Below are 22,122 nucleotides of genomic sequence, written 5' to 3' on the forward strand. Positions count from 1 at the left end.
TCTTTATATATATATATATATATATATATATATACATACATATATACATACATATATACATATATATATATATATATATATATATACATATATATATTTTACACATATACATACATACATACATATTTACATATAAATTACATATATATATGCATCACATATATACATATATATTACATATATACATACATATATATATATACATATACATATACATATATATATACATATATATATATATATATATACATATATTATTATATACATATATATATATATATATATACATATATATATATATATATATATATATACAATATTACATACATATTACATACATATATATATATATATATTACATATATACATATATATCATATATATACATATATATATATATACATATATATATATATATATACATATATATATATACATATACATATATATCATACATATACATATACATACATATAATACATATACATATTTCATATGCATATATATATATACACATACATATATTACATACATATATACATACATATATACACACATATATATTAACACACACATATACATACATAGTACATCATATACATAACATATATATATATATATACATACATACATATATACATATACATATATTACATATTATTATACATATATATAAACACATATTACATATACATACATACATATACATACATATATATACATATATATATAACATATATATACATATATATACATAAAAAATATACATACATATATCACATATATATATATATATATATATATTATATATATATATATACATAGACATATATATATATATATACATATATACATATATACATATATACATATACATATATATATATATACATATATACATATATATATATATATATATATATATATATATATATACATATATATATATATGCATATATATATATATATATATATATGTATATATATATATATATATAGTTATATATATATATAGGAGAGAGAAAAAAAAAAGAAAAAAAAAAAAAAGAGAAAAAAGAGAAAAATCACCATTAGCTCATCCAGTGCATGAAAATACTCTGAGCCCACATTCCTCCAATCAGAAATACTAAATGTGTGTTAGAGTTCCTGAGGTTTTAACTATAAACATGAATGATAACGCCTGTGGTTCATAGATGGGTTCATCAACGCCCCTAATACAACGCTGGAGGTTAAGACAACGCGGAAAATACTTTGTATTAATGACACATTATTAAGCTGTGATTATGTGACTTTTCCAATACTTTCTGGCCTTTTTACGCTTCCAAAACCTTTTGACCTTGGCCTCGAATTTGCATTTTCAAATTCCATAACTTCTCCAGTTTTTTCAAACGCATCATAACGCTGCATATCAACAACGGCCTCAAGTGGGCTACGTTCTGGTTTAACCATCGTGTGTCACATTGATTTTTAAATTTTAGTTTTATATCAGAAAATATGGGACGTGTAGAAATAAGCTGAAAATGTAGAAGAAACATTTTACAACTTAAAACGCTGGAAAAAGCAAAAACAAACTGTGGAAAAAAGGCGTCAAAAAAGTGTTTTTTTCAAGGTTGACCGGAAGGAATATCTTCTGCTACGCTTCCCTCCCATTCCCCTGCCCAGGTTTCCTCTCATTCCCCTGCTCTGTGTTCCCCTCTCATTCCCTCTGCTCTGGTGCTTCCTCTCATTCCCCCTGCTCTGGTGTTCCCCCCTCATTCCCTGCCCGGTGTTCCCCTCTCATTCCCTGCTCTGCGCCCCCTCCCCATCTCCCCTGCTCCCCCTCCTCATTCCCCTGCCCGTGGCCCCTCCTCATTCCCCTGCTCTGGTGCCTCATCCCCTGCCTCTGGTGTCCCCTGCTCTGGTGTTCCCCCTCTCATTCCCCTGCCTGGCTGTGCCCCCTCTCATTCCCCGCTCGTGATCCCCTCTCATTCCCCCTGCCTGGTGTTCCCTCCTCATTCCCCGCTCCAGGTTCCCCATCCCTGCCGGGCTCCCACCCTCTCTGAGGTTCCCCCTCCCCATTCCCCTGCTCCTGGTGTTCCTCTCTGCTGCTTCTCCTCACTCCCTGCCTGGTGTTCCCTGCTCTGGTGTCCCCTGCTCTGGTAGCTTCCCTCCCCATTCCCCCTGCCCTGGTGTTCCCCTGCCTGGTGTCCCCCTGCTCTGGTGTTTCCCCCTCCCATCCCCCTGCTCTGGGTCCCCCTCCTCATTCCCCTGCCTGGTGTGCTTCCTCCTCATCCCCTCTGCTCTGGTGTGCTTCCCTCCCATTCCCCCCTGTCTTGGTGCCCCCCTCCTCATTCCCCGTGCCTCTGGTGTTTCTCCCTCCTTCCCCTGCTCTGCCACGTTTCCCTAAACCTCTCAAACCTCGTCGCCTTTGATCTCATAGAGGTCATCCTGCTCCAGGTGTCGGGATCAAGTCGGACACAAAGCTACCCAGCATGCACTGGGCGGTGATCGCTTCTGAGCAGACCTGGCTCATCTCAAACGAGCCTGATGTCTGTGATTGGCTGTCCATACGTCACATGTCGTAGGGAAAACTCTCTGTTACACACCTAGACAGAGTATCGACACCCAGCCCTACAGAATGGAATCGGGACAAAAGCATTTGGTCCCTAAAATATAAAGAACTTAGAGAGAGATTCATGTTGTTATCATCACTGTTGTGTTGCATTTCATTATTAATTAATTCATATTTTTAACGCTATTTAAAACATGCAGCGTATGCATTTGCTTTCCCTGCTCTCTTCGGTCACTCACACACATAGACAACGCACACACACACACACACTCTCAACACACACACACACACAACACAACAACACACAACACACACACAACACACACATCACACATCACACTTCTCTTCACACATACCAATACAACACACACACACCACACACACACACACACATAATAACAACACTCTCACACTACACACACACACACACACACTCTCATACACACTTCACATACTTCTCTCACACACACATAACACCACACACTTCTCACACACACACACATAATAACACACACACACACACACACATTCCATACACACTCATTATTACTCTCTCACACAATAATACACACAACAATAATATCAATCATAATTCACACACACACAAACACACATCAAACATTACCCTCACACATACTTCACAACAATACATAATAATACATCACAACAACATACACAACACTCTCACATACCACACAATACACACACAACAATACACACAAAACAAAACACACACAACACCAAAAATAAAACACACACTACTTCACTCACATTACTACTCAAAACAACAAAATACACAAAACACACACACACACAATAACACAATACACACAATAATAATACCCTTCACACATAGACCATTTAACAAATTTAACACGATTAATTGTTGACTTCTGGAAAGATGTTGCAATTATTGAACTTAAAAAACTGTGGGAAAAGTTAAATAAATCAACAGTAAAAAAAAACACAACTGTGAACTTTGCCTCAATACTTTTCCTATTTAAACTTAATTTTTCATTCAGAACACGAGAAGATCTGAGTTTGCTGCAGAACGTAATGAGCTAAATAATAGTTTTTCTCGATTATTCTGTTTTTGTGATCCTTGGGAGCAGAAATCATAATCATGATTATATTTAGATTAATTGCACAGCCCTACACGAATGGCTTTCTAATCTGTGGGAAACAGTGGTGGAGGCGGACCTTAGTGGGGATGTTGGCGCTGCTGCAGGGCCTGGGTGTTTGTCTGCTGGAAGAAGAGGAGCTGGAGGAGGAGTTGGAGGAGGTGCTGGAGGAGTTGTAGTGGTGTAGGACCTGCAGGTATCCCTCCTTCTCCACCTTCCTCTTCAGGGTGGAGTTCCAGTGGTTCTTGATCGAGTTGTCTGTCCTGAGAAACGGAGAGAAATGTTTTAGTTTCACTCAAACAGAGCTGAGACAATAGAGATCAACAGTAGGGCTGCTCCCTCTTAGTGGACTAATCGGTGGTTCTGGTCTTAGTCAGCTTAGATTTCTTTAGTCCATTAGTCATGTCTGATGCTGTTTTCATGCTGAATGACTTATTTCAAAGAAACGTACGAGCTCATCTCTGGTAAACACAAGAATTAAAGTGGTGCTTTTAGCATGACTCTTTGTGGAGAAACTCAGATTTACAGATCTGTCGATTAAATCAACTAATCGAGCGTTAGTCGACTAAGAATTTCTTCAATCAAGCTCAGCCCTAATCAACAGTGTGGTTCCTGAAGTGAAAGCCTCCCGTTCATTGTCTCCGTAAGGATTTATATTATCAGCCATGAAGTCTAAACCACCCGAGGTGGACTGACCACGAGCTACGAGGTAATGGAAACGAAAAGATCATTGCAGTCATCCAAAGGTACAAGCTGGGGGCTGATCTGCCCCGAGACTTTGGAACAGGTTAGCCCCTAATATTCACACTATTACAGACGCAGAGGGAAGAGGGGAGAGGGAGAGAGACAGAGGGAGAGAGAGAGAGAGAGATGAGGAGATAAAGAGAGAGAGAAAGAGAGGGACAGGGAGAGAAAGAGAGAGGGGAGAGGGAGATAGGGAGAGAAAGAAAGAGAGGGGGAGAGGGAGAGACAGAGAGAGAGAGATGAGGAGATAAAGAGAGAGAGAGAAAAAGAGAGGGACAGAGAGAGGGAGAGAAAAAGAGAGGGGGAGAGGGAGGGAGAGACAGCAAGAGGGAGAGAGCAACAGAGAGAGGAGAGAGGGAGAGAAAGAGAGGGAAAGAGAGAGAGGGAGACAGAGGGAGAGATAAAGGGGGAGAGGGAGATGGAGAGAGAGAGGGGAGAGAGAGGGAGACAGAGGGAGAGATAGAGGGGGAGAGGGAGAGAAAGAAAGAGAGGGAAAGAGAGAGGAGAAAGAGAGGAGGAGAGAGGAAAGAGAGAGATAGAGGAAGAGGGGAGAAAGAAAGAGAGGAAAGAGAGAGAGGGGATAAAGAGAGGAAAGAGAGAGAGAGATAGAGGGAAGAGGAGAGAAGAAAGAGGAGAGAGAGAGAGGGGGATAAAGAGAGGGAAAGAGAGAGAGAGATAGAGGGGGAGAGGGAGAGAAAGAAAGAGAGGGAAAGAGAGAGAGAGGGGGATAAAGAGAGAGGGAAAGAGAGAGAGATAGAGGGGGAGAGGGAGAGAAAGAAAGAGAGGGAAAGAGAAAGAGGAGAAGAAAGGAAAGAGAGAGAGAGATAGAGGAGGAGGAGAAAGAGAAAGAAAGAGAGGAAAAGAGAAAGTTAGGGATAAAGAGAGGAAAGAGAGAGAGAGATAGAGGGGAGAGGAGAGAAAGAAAGAGAGGAAAGAGAGCGAGGGGATAAAGAGAGGAAAGAGAGAGAGAGATAGAGGGAGAGGAGAGAAAGAAAGAGAGGGAAAGAGAAAGCGAGGGGGATAAAGAGAGAGGGAAAGAGAGAGAGAGATAGAGGGGGAGAGGGAGAGAAAGAAAGAGAGGGAAAGAGAGAGAGAGGGGGAGAAAGAGAGAGGGAAAGAGAGAGAGAGATAGAGGGGGAGAGGGAGAGAAAGAAAGAGAGGGAAAGAGAGAGAGAGGGGGAGAAAGAAAGAGGGAAGGAGAGAGAAGTGGAGGCAGGGGGGTGGGGTGGGGGGGTCTGGTACCTGCCGGGCATCAGCTTGGAGATGTCGGCCCAGCGGTTTCCCAGCAGCCTGTGGGCCTGACAGATGATGGCGTCCTCCTCCAGCGTCCAGCCGCTCTTCTTCACCGCGGGGTTCAGGTGGTTGTGCCAGCGCTCGCGGCACTGCTTCCCGTTGCGGCTGTGGAGGTGCTTGGCGATGAGCGACCAGCGCTTCACGCCGTACTTCTGAACCAGCACCAAGACCTGTACGGGAAGTGACATCACAATTAAAGTCATAGAGCGGTGGGAGTCCCCTCTACTTCCAGTGGTGGCTGTGGGACTTTATTTCAGAATGAATGTGTCCGGTAGTGAACGGGGAGAGACTGAGGGCCTTTTCACACCTGTAGTTCGTTTGCTTTGGTCCGAATCAGCTGGTGAGTTAGTAAACTTGGAGCGATTTGCCCTCGGTTCGGTTTGGTTTGGGTTCACACCTGGAAAAATCCAAGCGTACCAAAATGCGTCATTACAAATCAGGCAAGAACGTCCAGCTCTCTTATTGGTCGGATGTGCCTGGGGGGCGGGAGCGAGAAAGTAAATACAGGAAGAAGGTCCTGTGTTCTGGTCTAGTGGTCAAACCAGCTCATTTCATTAACATTATCAGACATTGTTTGGCGAGAGATGTTACTACGGCTGCTCTGGTCACCGAGACTTCACTCTGCTGAACACACCTGACTACAGGAGACACTAGCACAGACTACTGGACACACCTGACTACAGGAGACATCAGCTCAGACTGCTGAACACACCTGACAACAGGAGACACTAGCTCAGACTGCTGAACACACCTGACTACAGGAGACACTAGCTCAGACTGGAGGACACACCTGACTACAGGAGACACTAGCACAGACTACTGGACACAGCTGACTACAGGAGACACTAGCTCAGACTGCTGAACACACCTGACTACAGGAGACACTAGCTCAGACTGCTGAACACACCTGACTACAGGAGACACTAGCTCAGACTGCTGAACACACCTGACTACAGGAGACACTAGCTCAGACTGCTGAACACACCTGACTACAGGAGACACTAGCTCAGACTGCTGAACACACCTGACTACAGGAGACACTAGCTCAGACTGCTGAACACACCTGGCAACAGGAGACACTAGCTCAGACTGCTGAACACACCTGACTACAGGAGACACTAGCTCAGACTGCTGACACACACCTGGCTACAGGAGACACTAGCTCAGACTGCTGAACACACCTGACTACAGGAGACACTAGCTCAGACTGCTGAAGACACACCTGACTACAGGAGACACTAGCTCAGACTGGAGGACACACCTGACTACAGGAGACACTAGCTCAGACTGGAGGACACACCTGACTACAGGAGACACTAGCTCAGACTGGAGGACACACCTGACTACAGGAGACATCAGCTCAGACTGCTGAACACACCTGACTACAGGAGACACTAGCTCAGACTGCTGAACACACCTGACTACAGGAGACACTAGCTCAGACTGGAGGACACACCTGACTACAGGAGACACTAGCTCAGACTGGAGGACACACCTGACTACAGGAGACACTAGCTCAGACTGGAGGACACACCTGACTACAGGAGACATCAGCTCAGACTGCTGAACACACCTGACTACAGGAGACACTAGCTCAGACTGCTGAACACACCTGACTACAGGAGACACTAGCTCAGACTGCTGAACACACCTGACTACAGGAGACACTAGCTCAGACTGGAGGACACACCTGACTACAGGAGACACTAGCTCAGACTGCTGGACACACCTGACTACAGGAGACACTAGCTCAGACTGCTGAACACACCTGACTACAGGAGACACTAGCTCAGACTGGAGGACACACCTGACTACAGGAGACACTAGCTCAGACTGCTGAACACACCTGACTACAGGAGACACTAGCTCAGACTACTGAACACACCTGACTACAGGAGACACTAGCTCAGACTGGAGGACACACCTGACTACAGGAGACACTAGCTCAGACTGGAGGACACACCTGACTACAGGAGACACTAGCTCAGACTGGAGGACACACCTGACTACAGGAGACACTAGCTCAGACTACTGAACACACCTGACTACAGGAGACACTAGCTCAGACTGCTGGACACACCTGACTACAGGAGACACTAGCTCAGACTGGAGGACACACCTGACTACAGGAGACACTAGCTCAGACTGCTGAACACACCTGACTACAGGAGACACTAGCTCAGACTACTGAACACACCTGACTACAGGAGACACTAGCTCAGACTGGAAGACACACCTGACTACAGGAGACACTAGCTCAGACTACTGAACACACCTGACTACAGGAGACACTAGCTCAGACTGGAGGACACACCTGACTACAGGAGACACTAGCTCAGACTGGAGGACACACCTGACTACAGGAGACACTAGCTCAGACTGGAGGACACACCTGACTACAGGAGACACTAGCTCAGACTGCTGGACACACCTGACTACAGGAGACACTAGCTCAGACTGGAGGACACACCTGACTACAGGAGACACTAGCTCAGACTACTGAACACACCTGACTACAGGAGACACTAGCTCAGACTGCTGGACACACCTGACTACAGGAGACATCAGCTCAGACTACTGAACACACCTGACAACAGGAGACACTAGCTCAGACTGCTGAACACACCTGACTACAGGAGACACTAGCTCAGACTACTGGACACACCTGACTACAGGAGACACTAGCTCAGACTGCTGGACACACCTGACTACAGGAGACACTAGCTCAGACTACTGAACACACCTGACTACAGGAGACACTAGCTCAGACTGGAGGACACACCTGACTACAGGAGACACTAGCTCAGACTGCTGGACACACCTGACTACAGGAGACACTAGCTCAGACTGCTGAGCACAACCTGACTACAGGAGACACTAGCTCAGACTGGAGGACACACCTGACTACAGGAGACACTAGCTCAGACTGCTGAACACACCTGACTACAGGAGACACTAGCTCAGACTACTGAACACACCTGACTACAGGAGACACTAGCTCAGACTGGAGGACACACCTGACTACAGGAGACACTAGCTCAGACTGGAGGACACACCTGACTACAGGAGACACTAGCTCAGACTGCTGAACACACCTGACTACAGGAGACACTAGCTCAGACTGCTGGACACACCTGACTACAGGAGACACTAGCTCAGACTGGAGGACACACCTGACTACAGGAGACACTAGCTCAGACTGGAGGACACACCTGACTACAGGAGACACTAGCTCAGACTGCTGAACACACCTGACTACAGGAGACACTAGCTCAGACTGGAGGACACACCTGACTACAGGAGACACTAGCTCAGACTGCTGAACACACCTGACTACAGGAGACACTAGTTCAGACTGCTGAACACACCTGACAACAGGAGACACTAGCTCAGACTGGAGGACACACCTGACTACAGGAGACACTAGCTCAGACTGCTGAACACACCTGACTACAGGATACACTAGCTCAGACTGGAGGACACACCTGACTACAGGAGACACTAGCTCAGACTGCTGAACACACCTGACTACAGGATACACTAGCTCAGACTGCTGAACACACCTGACTACAGGATACACTAGCTCAGACTGCTGAACACACCTGACTACAGGAGACACTAGCTCAGACTGCTGAACACACCTGACTACAGGAGACACTAGCTCAGACTACTGAACACACCTGACTACAGGAGACACTAGCTCAGACTGCTGGACACACCTGACTACAGGAGACACTAGCTCAGACTGGAGGACACACCTGACTACAGGAGACACTAGCTCAGACTACTGAACACACCTGACTACAGGAGACACTAGCTCAGACTGCTGAACACACCTGACTACAGGAGACACTAGCTCAGACTGCTGAACACACCTGACTACAGGAGACACTAGCTCAGACTGCTGAACACACCTGACTACAGGAGACACTAGCTCAGACTGCTGAACACACCTGACTACAGGAGACACTAGCTCAGACTGGAGGAGTTTGTATAGTTGGTGCAGTTCGAGTACGGATCACGTTCTCGCCACAAGCTCCAGAGTTGGACTGAAAGCGTACCGAGACCCCCCTCTTCAAGCAAGTCTCGGTACGCTTGTTTGGTCCGCTTTTGGTGCGCACCTGAGTTCGAATGCCGTGTTCTCACCTGCCCAAAAGTGGGTCAAACGAGCTCTAGTTCGATTCAAGCGAACTAGAGGCTGTCAGTGTGAAAACGCCCTAATAACTTTTAGATCCTGTATGACTGTATTGCAGGATTCTCCCCTTCATCTGCTATTACAGCTAGACAACATAGGGAGATTCAGCCGTCATAGTCTCATCCAATTTAAATTAATTCATGGCATATATTGGACTAAAGTCAGGTTAGCAGAGCTCAAAGCAGAGATGGATCCTACATGTGATAGCTGCAGGCAGGCCCCAGCTTCTCTGCCTCACATGTTCTGGCTTTGTCCAAGTTTGACTGGTTTCTGGAAATTGATTTTTAATTCTATGTCAGCTGGGCTCTGTAATTAACCCTTGTTGCACTTTTTGACCTCTCCCCAAAACCAACAAATGTGTCAAACCTGCATAACGGTGCACTCGCCTTCTGTACTTTTAACAGCGAGGCGTTTGGGTCTCCCTAACCCCATACTTTGGATTCTGGTCAATCTTTAGTTTGTTACGAGTATGTACAAAGCACAGAAAAACCGTCTATTAAAGAGCAACATGTCTGGTTTTAAAGATTATTCTTTTTGAGGCTTTTTTTATCTTCCAGTCGACATGCTACTTTGTGTTTTTCTGGGTCGAAATTTCACACATTTTGTTGCTCTTTTTCGACACTTTTCTCGCTTTTTTTGTCGATTTTATTCCAATTGTTTGGCGTTTTTTTAATGATGTTTTTTGTCAATTTTTTTAACAGGTTTTGTGTTGCTTTTTCTGATGTGTTTTGTCACTTTTTAACCAAGTTTTTGTCACCTTTGACGATGTTTTGATGTTTTTTTTCTCTACACTTTTTCAGTGTAAAAAAAATAAAATAAATGTTTTCGTCGATTTTTTTTCCTCGTTTTTTTTAGCTTTTTCAAACATTTGTCACTTTTTTCAACGTTGTTCTGTCATAGTTCTGTTATAGAAAGTTTTTGTAAACGGGTCAAACTTGATCTGAGGGCAAACAGGACGGCTAATTGGAAGTCAAGCCAACCGCCTACTCATATAAACTGGGTACGTGACCTAATGAGCTGCATCCTGATGACATCTTGACAATATAACATATCCGAGAGATGGGAAGCAGGAGAAATTTAGGACGATTTGGAACCCATTCATTTCCTACTTCTCTTCTAATAATGCCACCGGGATCACACCCATCCTGCCATCACAAACTAAGTTCCTATCCACTTGTCAATCGAATTATCTGAAGTTCGGTAAAAAAACTCATGTGAATAAAGCTGAGTGTGAAAGTGTTTTTCCAACCGACGGCTTTAAAACAAATAAAAACCTGTTGCGTAATGACGTCACGTGCTGATTTGCGATTAAATTGGTATATGGAATAGATTTGAAACATTTTAAGGTGTTTCCGTTCATTTTCGCACTGAATCGCACAACATTCAAGCAAACGTTTGGGAACAAAGTTTCACTAGACAGAAGTAGTTGTTGCTGTTAAAGCTGCTGTAGGTAAGATTGTGAAGAGCCAGGACTTTGCCAACAAATTTGAACATCGACAACTTCTCAGTCCCTCCTCCCTTTCTGCTGCAGCCCAAACCGTCTCCTAAGCCCCTCCCACACAACGGAGTGTGACAGAACTGCCGGCATGTCAGACAGACAACATGTTCAATAACTAAACACCAACACAACGTTAACTTTACTCACCAACAGTAAAACGATGCTAACTAGCAGGCTACCGTTAGCCATGTCAGCATCACATCAGACCGACCACTGTGCTAACGTTACTATCATCTTCACCAACGTAGCTTTGTGGACTTCTGACTACTAATAACCAAGTGAAAGATAAATCTTTTATGGTAATTATGTTACCTGTCGAGAGGAAACATCTGCATCGTTCTTCAGATCTTTAAAATCCTGCAGCCACTTCACCACCGGAGTTTTGGGAAACCTTTCTGCAGCTCGTGCGCGGGGAGGGGGGAGGGGAGAACGCTATATATCCGTGTGCCTGAGCAGTGACTGACAGGTAGATAGACCCCACCCCCTGTGGCCCCGATTGGAGAAAATCGACCGGGAGCGGTGGAATTTTGCCAAGTACAGGCTGTAGGAGGTGCCAGAGGAGCTGTTTTTTTTAATTTTACATAATTCATGTAGTTCTACTGGAACATATGACAGAAAGGTAGTTTTATAAGACTTACCTACTGCATCTTTAATATAAGAAGCCACGATGGGCCTTTGGCCCGAGGATCTGATCCAGCTCATCAAAAAGGTGGAACTTGTCTTTTATTTTTCCCTCCGGCACCGCTGAGAGACAACTCTCTTTCTAGAGACAGGTATCGCTGTTTGAGCTCCTTCCATTTACTCCGCGGGACGTCCCACGGCTTGTCCTAACCTTTGTTGGTCATTTCCTTCGCCAGTTCCTGATAAATTATGGCATTTCTTAGATTTTTGCGATCTAAAATAGCTGTTATATTTTGCTCGTAAATTAAATTCAGAAAGTATCTTGTCTCCTCGTTGGTCAACTTCCATCATGTCTTTGTTGACACCTGTCATGTGTGCAAACAGAGAGGAAATACTGGGAGGAAATGGACTACAACTTCTTCTTCTTCGTTTTGTGGCGGGTTGCAGCCATAAAAATGACCTAAAACTTAATCGCAATTCATTAATTTATTCGGAAAATAACGTTTCCATCAGCGTTTATCGCATAAGCCGATCTATATATCGATCAAGAGAAAATCTGATGAGACCGAACGTGTTTCCTTTGAGTCGATATTCATGAAATTCTATCGAATTTTACTGTTTCCATGACGGCATTTTTCATTCGATATATCACTTAATTTGGATAAAAACGTGTGGATGGAAACATAGCTCCTGTCTTCATCTGTCCCCAGCTGATAGTTAGTCTTGCTTGGTGTGATAGTAACATCATCTGTACATTTGTTACACGTTGTCTACTAACAAAAATGAAAATAAAGTTACATAAAAAAAATAAAGAAATAAAAAAAAACAGTTTGTTGTATTTTAGCAAAATACTAAAAGCAGCAGAACTGCGAACACTTTAATAAATCTGTTTATTTATCGCAAGTTCTAACGTTATGGCATGCATGGTGCAGCCCTAGTGAGATGCAGTTGTATAAGGTATAAAGCATGGTTTCCCCTGGATTTGTGGAAGACTTAAACCAAGGACACACCGAGCCGATAATCGGCCGCCTGACAGTCTGGCGCGGTTGGTGACTCGAGTCTGTCGGCCAAAATTCATTGTGAACCTAAACTGATATGCGAGCCGGATCACAATTGCGAGGGGCTGGATTTGGCCCGCGAGACACACCGACACATTGTCATTTCATAAAGTGTTAGTGTAAGAGATCGATCTTTTATAGAGACGTAACGATTACAACTTTCCAAGCCGATTCCGATTTCTGATTTTCTTTGAGTTAGGCCAGCTGACGCCGATTTTAGTCGATTCCGATTTCATATTTCAATAGCTCGCAGCAACATATGGAAAAAAAAGAACTGTGAACTAAGTTGATTTTAAAATGTGTGAACTGAACTTTGAACTAATTCATGTAGAAAGTGAACTTTCCCAACAAAACTAGGGCTGTACCGAATACCAGTTTTTGATCTTCGAAGCTTCGGTGCTTTTCAACAGCGAATATTCGAAGCTTTTTTTCACAGTAAAAGAGACGAGCGAGATGAAGCAACTGCTTTGTAGTTGCAGGACACAGTCCCCTGTTACTACAGCAGGCTACGTGCTTTCTGTTCGTCGTTAACTGCCGTAGCCTATTCGCAAGTCACGTTTCAGGTCCATGAAAATTAAGTGCACATTTTTATCACCTGTAAATTGTGGATAAAAGCAGCTCGTTCTACTTACAGAACTCAGGTGATTTCTCAAGCTTGATGTGCTGTTGTGGTAGGCCAGTTTCAAACTGCATATTTGACACTCTCCCTTTGTCTTCTCCTCACTTACTTTAAAGTTCTCTCTGACGTTCAACTCATGGGCGTTCTAACTGGGGCATGTGACGTGACTCTCAAAGTCTCCTATGTTTCGCAGTAGATTAATTTAGATTGATAATAACGGGTAAAAAGGATAATACATTTTGTTTGTATTATTTTATTTTCCACAATGTCAAAGCAACGCAGCTTAACCCAAAATACAAGCTCAGGCATGCACTTCTCTAGCCAGAGAATACTCCCGTTGCAGGAACACTTCAGTAGTCCAAGAAGAAGTACAGTACAGTTTGGACACACCTTCTCATTCAATGTGTTTCCTTTTTATTTTCATGACTATTTACATTGTAGATTCTCACTGAAGGCATCCAAACTATGAATGAACACATATGGAATTATGTACTTAACAAAAAAGTGTGAAATAACTGAAAACATGTCTTATATTTTAGATTCTTCAAAGTAGCCCCCCTTTGCTTTTTTTGATAACTCTGCAAACCCTTGGTGTTCTCTCAATGAGCTTCATGAGGTAGTCACCTGAAATGGTTTTACCTTCACAGGTGTGCTTTGTCAGGGTTCATTAGTGGAAGTTTTTCCCTTATTAATAAAAAAGCAAAGGGTGGCTACTTTGAAGAATCTAAAATATAAGACATGTTTTCAGTTATTTCACACTTTTTTGTTAAGTACATAATTCCATATGTGTTCATTCATAGTTTTGATGCCTTCAGTGAGAATCTACAATGTAAATAGTCATGAAAATAAAGAAACACATTGAATGAGAAGGTGTGTCCAAACTTTTGGCCTGTACTGTATAACAAGGTTGGGTTGTCCATCCTATTAAAATGGCTAGGCTATATAAGAAAATTGGAAAAGAGAGTATTATATTTCGAACATATTCAAGCGCGAATGAGAACCGTTTGGAGGGGGAGGCCAGGTTGTGCAAAAAAAGACAAATTTTTTTTTTTCAAATCGAATACCAACCCACCGAACGAATATTCGGGTCCAGCCCTAAACAAAACCTGTGTTTACCCTTTCATCCTCATCCTGAGTCCAGGGACCTTTGACCAGCTCTGGGTTCTTGATGTGCTGCCACCGCCGCTGGCACTCTCCATCTGACCTCTGACCCTGAGACACAACACAGACCGTTAGGACGCCGTCTACACGGCGAGCATCGCTGACAGTGGGTCTGGCACTCACAGCACACGTGGACTGGCTGTGGTCAGGTCACACGGTCTGGTTTCAGAGCCTAAACTTGGTAAAAACTACTCACTTTAAAGTGCAGAGAAACTGAAGACCAGCTACTGGATCCAAACTCCTTCACCAGTCTGTGTAGCTTCTCATCCTGAGGAAGAACATCATCATCATCATCATCAGACTGATGAAGGTTATCCAGTGATAAATTATTATCCTAACTGTTCAGGATAATATAAGAACCATTCTATCTATCTATCTATCTATATCTATCTATCTATCTATCTATCTATCTATCTATCTATCTATCTATCTATCTATCTATCTATCTATCTATCTTTGTGGCTGCTTTCACAACTGCCTCGTTTAGTTCGGTTGAATCGTTTGGGCAGGTGAGAACGCCTTTTTTGTCACTTTTTCACTCCATTTTGTCGGGTTTTTTTTGCCTTTTTGACGCTTTTTCTTGCCTTTTTTGTGTTTTTTTGTGTTGTGTTTAGACACTACCTGTTCTCTCCTCTTCCCTCCCTCCCTCCCTAGACACTACCTGTTCTCTCCTCTTCCCTCCCTCCCTCCCTAGACACTACCTGTTCTCTCCTCTTCCTCCCTCCCTCCCTAGACACTACCTGTTCTCTCCTCTCCTCCCTCCCTAGACACTACCTGTTCTCTCCTCTTCTCTCCCTCCCTAGACACTACCTGTTCTCTCCTCCCTCCCTAGACACTACCTGTTCTCTCCTCTTCCTCCCTCCTCTTCCTCCCTAGACACTACCTGTTCTCTCCTCTTCCCTCCCTCCCTCCCTAGACACTACCTGTTCTCTCCTCTTCCCTCCCTCCCTCCCTAGACACTACCTGTTCTCTCCTCTTCCCTCCCTCCCTCCCTAGACACTACCTGTTCTCTCCTCTTCTCTCCCTCCCTAGACACTACCTGTTCTCTCCTCTTCACTCCCTCCCTAGACACTACCTGTTCTCTCCTCTTCTCTCCCTCCCTAGACACTACCTGTTCTCTCCTCTTCTCTCCCTCCCTAGACACTACCTGTTCTCTCCTCTTCCCTCCCTCCCTCCCTAGACACTACCTGTTCTCTCCTCTTCTCTCCCTCCCTAGACACTACCTGTTCTCTCCTCCCTCCCTAGACACTACCTGTTCTCTCCTCTCCTCCCTCCCTAGACACTACCTGTTCTCTCCTCTTCCCTCCCTCCCTCCCTAGACACTACCTGTTCTCTCCTCTTCCCTCCCTCCCTCCCTAGACACTACCTGTTCTCTCCTCTTCCCTCCCTCCCTCCCTAGACACTACCTGTTCTCTCTCCTCCTCCCTCCCTAGACACTACCTGTTCTCTCCTCTCCTCCCTCCCTAGACACTACCTGTTCTCTCCTCTCCTCCCTCCCTAGACACTACCTGTTCTCTCCTCTTCCCTCCCTCCCTCCCTAGACACTACCTGTTCTCTCCTCTTCCCTCCCTCCCTCCCTAGACACTACCTGTTCTCTCCTCTCCTCCCTCCCTAGACACTACCTGTTCTCTCCTCTCCTCCCTCCCTAGACACTACCTGTTGAGGTACTACCACTACCAGGTGAGAACGCGGCAATCGCACGTGATCTGACCTCGAACCGCACCAACTCTACAAACTCCACCAGTCTGAGCTAATGTCTCCTGTAGTAGAGCTGAAGATCTTTGCCCGAACCCGAAGGGACCCGACAGGTTCGGTCTAAATTTCTATCATTGTACACGGGCTTGCGATCTAGGCTGCGCGGTAAATGAGTGGTCAGGTTGAGCGGTAAATGAACGGTCAGGTTGCTGGTAAATGAGCAGCTGAGTTAAGCTCAGATATATCTGCAGCTCCTTCACAGTAAAAGCCTGCTGCTCCACGTGGAGGACTTTTACTGTGAAGGACCTGGACACACAGGACACGCACACAGTTTCTGAGTTAGCTCTGAATGCTAACGGGTTGACCATTACCTCGTCTTTTGCCCATCCAGACTTCTGAAAGGTCACTCTGGAATATCGTCCTTTATGTCCCAAACAGCTGGAGCTCTTCGTACTGAAACAGGAGACAACACACAGCGTTAGAAACTATTTAAAAATGAAATGATGTCAGGCTTCTTGAGATGATCTGAATTATCTGTGTGTAAATACTCTGAATCAAACTAAAGTGCATGTTGAATAAAGCCTGACATCTTCCTCTCTCTGTGTGTTGACTTCTCATAAAACTAACTTGTAGCTAGCGAGCTACACACTGAAACTGTCACGTCCTGAAGAAGAGCTGGACGGTGCAACAAGGCAGGCCTGCTTGGTTCTTTCAGGGAATGATTGTCAAGATTTACAAAGAATAGCCGCTTTTTGCAGTTCCTAGAACTCTTTTTATCTCCTGTTACGATTTTTAAGTTCCTCTGACCGCAGTTCCTGTAACTCAGGGGTGTCAAACTCAACTTCCCAGAGGGCCACACTGGGAAATAAGAATCACATCAAGGGCCAGACATGTTCAGTTTATTGATAGGCTTTTATTTAATCAAAAAAGTCAAATAACCTTGACTGTATTATTGCACGTGTCATATAATCTTCTCACTTACAGTTTGGTCGACATAATTTCCTAAAGAAGTCAGGAAAAAGTTCTTCAGCAATCATAGAAAAAAGTGCACAAAAACGTCAGAAAAAGTGGCAAAAACTTTGTAAAAGTGGCAAAAAGTGACAAAACTTTGTAAAAAGTGGCAAAAAATGTCAGAAAAAGTGACAAAAACTTTGTAAAAGTGGCAAAAAGTGACAAAAACTTTGTAAAAAGTTGCAAATGCTTTGTAAAAGTGGCAAAAAGTGACAAAACTTTGTAAAAAGTGTCAAAAACTTTTGTAAAAAGTGGCAAAAACTTCAGAACAAGTGGCAAAAAGTGACAAAAACTTTGTAAAGTGACAAAAACTTTGTAAAAGTGGCAAAAACTTCGTAAAAAGTGGCAAAAACGTCAGAAAAAGTGACAAAAACTTTGTAAAAGTGGCACAAACTTTGTAAAAAGTGGCAAAAACGTCAGAAAAAGTGACAAAAACTTTGTAAAAGTGGCACAAACTTTGTAAAAAGTGGCAAAAGCTTTGGAAAAGTGGCAAAAAGTGACAAAAACTTTGGAAAAAGTGGCAAAAACTTTTGTAAAAGTGTCAAAAACTAGGTGGGGCAAAATGTTTTGAGCCTTCAGGTATGACAAGTGTATTACAGGTGTGTGTGTGTGTGTGTGTGTGTGTGTGTGTGTGTGTTTTTCGTGTGTGTGTGTGTGTGTGTGTGTGTGTGTGTGTGTGTGACAGACATGGAGTGTACATCAGCTCTCACCAGGACCTGTGGCTTCTGCTGCTCATCACTGCTGCTCATATGAACACTGACGGACTGAACTGCTGCTGGAAGATACACACTGTTCAGGTTCAATCTGCTCAGATAAACAGACATCACTGTTATCTCTAAGAACTTCTGAATGCCATGTTATTGTTTTAACATTTGATAAACTAAACAAATACTCCATAATACCAATACGTTGCAGCCCTTTCTGCAGTGGGATTGCAGCAACAACTGTTATCTGGACATGATTTAAAAATCCACACAGTCTCCACTGCTGTACAACACTTTAATTACATAGATATGTTAATAGTTAGCTCCCTATCATACTCATGTCTTCTTCCTCTTCTTCCTGTGTGTGTGTGTGTCTGTCTGTCTGTGTGTGTGTGTGTGTGTCTGTCTGTCTGTGGGTGTGTGTGTCTGTCTGTCTGTGTGTGTGTGTGTGTGTGTGTCTGTCTGTGGGTGTTTGTGTCTGTCTGTCTGTGGGTGTGTGTGTCTGTCTGTGTGTTTGTGTCTGTCTGTCTGTCTGTGTCTGTCTGTCTGTCTGTGTGTGTGCGTGTGTCTGTCTGTCTGTCTGGGTGTGTGTGTCTGTGTCTGTCTGGGTGTGAGTGTGTGTGTGTGTGTCTGTCTGCCTGTGGGTGTGTGTGTGTGTGTGTGTCTGTCTGTCTGCCTGTGTGTGTGTGTCTGTGTGTGTCTGTGTGTGTGTGTGTGTGTGTGTGTGTCTGTCTGTCTGTGGGTGTGTGTGTCTGTCTGTGGGTGTTTGTGTCTGTCTGTCTGTCTGTGTCTGTCTGTCTGTCTATGTGTGTGCGTGTGTCTGTCTGTCTGTCTGGGTGTGAGTGTGTGTGTGTGTCTGTCTGCCTGTGGGTGGGTGTGTGTGTGTGTGTCTGTCTGTCTGTCTGCCTGTGTGTGTCTGTGTGTGTCTGTGTGTGTGTGTGTATGTGTCTGTCTGTCTGTGGGTGTGTGTGTCTGTCTGTGGGTGTTTGTGTCTGTCTGTCTGTGGGTGTGTGTGTGTCTGTCTGTGTGTTTGTGTCTGTCTGTCTGTCTGTGTCTGTCTGTCTGTCTGTGTGTGTGCGTGTGTCTGTCTGTCTGTCTGGGTGTGTGTGTGTGTGTGTGTGTGTGTGTGTGTGTGTGTGTGTCTGTCTGCCTGTGGGTGTGTGTGTGTGTGTCTGTCTGTCTGCCTGTGTGTGTGTGTGTGTGTGTGTGTGTGTGTGTGTCTGTGGCTGTCAGATTTTAAATTCAGAGTCAGACACATCATGAAAATACTTTAACTTCATCCCAGAATGTAAGCAGAACCAATGGAAGGACATCTGGAGAAAGAGAGCTCATGTTTCCTATCTTATCAAAGTGCTAAAAGTACTCACAGTTTGTAGTTCCAAGTGACGGTTAGCTTACTTTAGCAGAAGCTAGCAGCTAGCTAGTAACCGGTAGAGAGAGACGATTAAAAACGTTTTAAACGTAAGAAACAAAGACCAAATCTAGACTTTAAACACGTGAAAGGCTTAATTCTGTGTACCGGTTCATTACCGGCTGTAAATCCTCTGGTTCAACGTGTAAAACGGCGAAAATCTGTGAACTTACCGGCGACGGTTGGTCTGAAGAGCAGAAACGGCTCGAGACGGTGCAGCTCTCTGAGCGCGTGCACTGTGATGATCGGAGAACGTCTGGACTCTGCTCTGATTGGACAGGCCCGGCGATGACGCTCCTACACATTTGACGTCGTATTTTTTTTTTTTTTACTTTATTTTAATTTTAATAAAACAAGTCACTTAATTATGTTAATCGACAACCTCTATAGACCTTTTCACAGATGTAAACATAAATATTCTAAATGGACCCAAGTTGATTTCCTGTTGCAGTGTATGTGAATGGCATCAACTGACAGGAAGTTAACAAGGGGCCAGGCTGTTGCCTAGCAATGGAATTCCATTGAAAAGGTCTCTATATAACTTTTTATTTGATATTAATTAATACAATAAGTCACTTATTTATTTTAGTGAAAGAAATCACCTATTTATTATTTTTAATAAAAACGTAAATTGTTTGTGTTGAGTTATATTAATAAAAGAAACATTTATGTGCTTGTACTTTTCACTGTTTGTCACTTTTATTTTATTTCATTTTATTATGTGTAAGTATCGTATGATATAATTCATTATATGTGTATAAGCATCTTATCTTATCCCTTTTCCCTATAATACATAATCTACTTTTGTGTTTTCACCCGGTTTTTCCTTGGCGTTTAAGGACAAAGAACGGTAAAACTCAATTTCCCAGAATCCTTTGCGTTATGACGGCGCGCTATCGCTATCCCGCCCGTTAAAAAAAAACTCCCGATATGCTTTGCTGCAGGTCGACAAGAAGAAGCGTCATGATGGAGTCCACTGGTGGCTAAAGTGATAAACCTTCTTAAGTTCAGTTGAATAAAGTTTGAGACCTTCATGTTTCTTCAGAGGAAATCTTTACGGAGGATTGTAGCCATTTAGTGACAGCTAGATAGCTAACTCTGCAGCGGGGATCGTCGGTGAGTGTTTTAGCTGCAGCGCGTTGTTCCATCACCGGGCCGCCATTTAAAAAAAACAGCACACAACACACAGCGAACTCTGGGCTTTCATTTGATTAGAAACACAGCACATGTAACGGATTCAACTCCACTTAAAGGCAGGATATGTCCGCGAGGAACAGCACTGTTTACAAGCTAGGGGAACCTGCTAACAGTTAGCCTGTTAGCACAAGCTTACGCTGTTAGCAACAGCATCCAGGGGGATTGTGGCTAGAAGGGATACGGCAACGGCCGGAAGTTACGCAAAATCTAATACAATAATATACATTTAATAATTTCACTCATGAAACACGTTTTCGTTCATAGGGAGTGTTTCAATCCAAAAAAAAATCTATTTTCCTAAACTTAACTAGCTATTTGTTTTGGTGCCTAAACGTAACTGTTGTCGCCGTGACGGTTGACGTTACGTTGGCTGTATCCCTTCTAGCCTTAAACGTAAAAAAAAAAAACCTAACACGTTAAAACAATAACATTCTATAAATCGGAGAGTAACTGCCTGAAATCTTTTAATTAATCACACCGACTGTTTAAGTTCATGGGCGTTAGCTCTGTGTTAGCCACCTATTAGCTAACAACAACCTCGTGTTGTCTCAGTGATAGCTGAGGATTACTGTGTAGTAACGTTACTTAAGTGTGTGTGTGTGTGTGTGTGTGTGTGTGTGTGTGTGTGTGTGTTATAAATTAATGAGCCTGCTTGTGAAAGGGTAACTACCGTTTTTCCAGTATTAAGCAAGACACAAAGTACAATGTAAGTTAATAGGGCAGTTGTGCAGCTTGTATTTACGTTTTAAAAAAGTGCTCGTTTTGCCACTGACAGGCTCAGATTAATATATTAATATTTCTGACAACATTATGGAAAGGATTATTAAGGCGGTCGACCTTTCTGTTAGGGAGAAATAATGTTTTTAAATCATAGAAACATTGGCAAAATTGCGTTTGCTAAACCCACCAGACTCCATGTGAATAATCAGTACTTTTAGCATCGTAAAACATACTTCATTCAAAGTGGACAGAAACAAAATCAAACTATGAAAAGCCGTTTTTGGTCGTCTTTCCACTTTTTCGATCATCACTAATCTAGTTTTGGTTGAAATAAACACATAGTTTACTGATTTACATGTGGAGATATGTTTGCTCTATACACGCTAAAAGTACTGTTTTTTTTAAATGGAGTCTGGTGGGATTAGCGCTAGCGACTTCAGAGCTGTTTCTGGTTAAACAGAGAGGTCTTAATACTGGACCAATGTCAAAGATTCTTGTTCCAATCAGTCACTTACACACAAAC

The 22,122-nt window shown here is 43.5% G+C and overlaps 1 protein-coding gene across 6 annotated transcripts; it reads right to left on the reverse strand.

The window, feature by feature from the left end:
• Positions 1–3,751: 3,751 nt before the first annotated feature.
• On the reverse strand, positions 3,752–19,932 carry LOC120568681 (myb-related protein A-like; the record flags this gene model as incomplete). Of its 6 annotated transcripts, none has more annotated exon segments than XM_039816341.1 (8): positions 3,752–3,935; positions 5,659–5,879; positions 14,817–14,912; positions 15,058–15,129; positions 16,928–17,009; positions 18,278–18,339; positions 19,639–19,691; positions 19,856–19,924. In XM_039816341.1, coding segments are annotated over 6 exon segments (681 nt in total), but the record flags the coding sequence as incomplete, so codon positions are not given.
• Between the last annotated feature and the right edge of the window lie 2,190 nt (positions 19,933–22,122).

This window comes from Perca fluviatilis, chromosome 11 (genome assembly GCF_010015445.1).
Source record: "Perca fluviatilis chromosome 11, GENO_Pfluv_1.0, whole genome shotgun sequence".
Taxonomy (NCBI): Eukaryota; Metazoa; Chordata; class Actinopteri; order Perciformes; family Percidae; genus Perca; species Perca fluviatilis.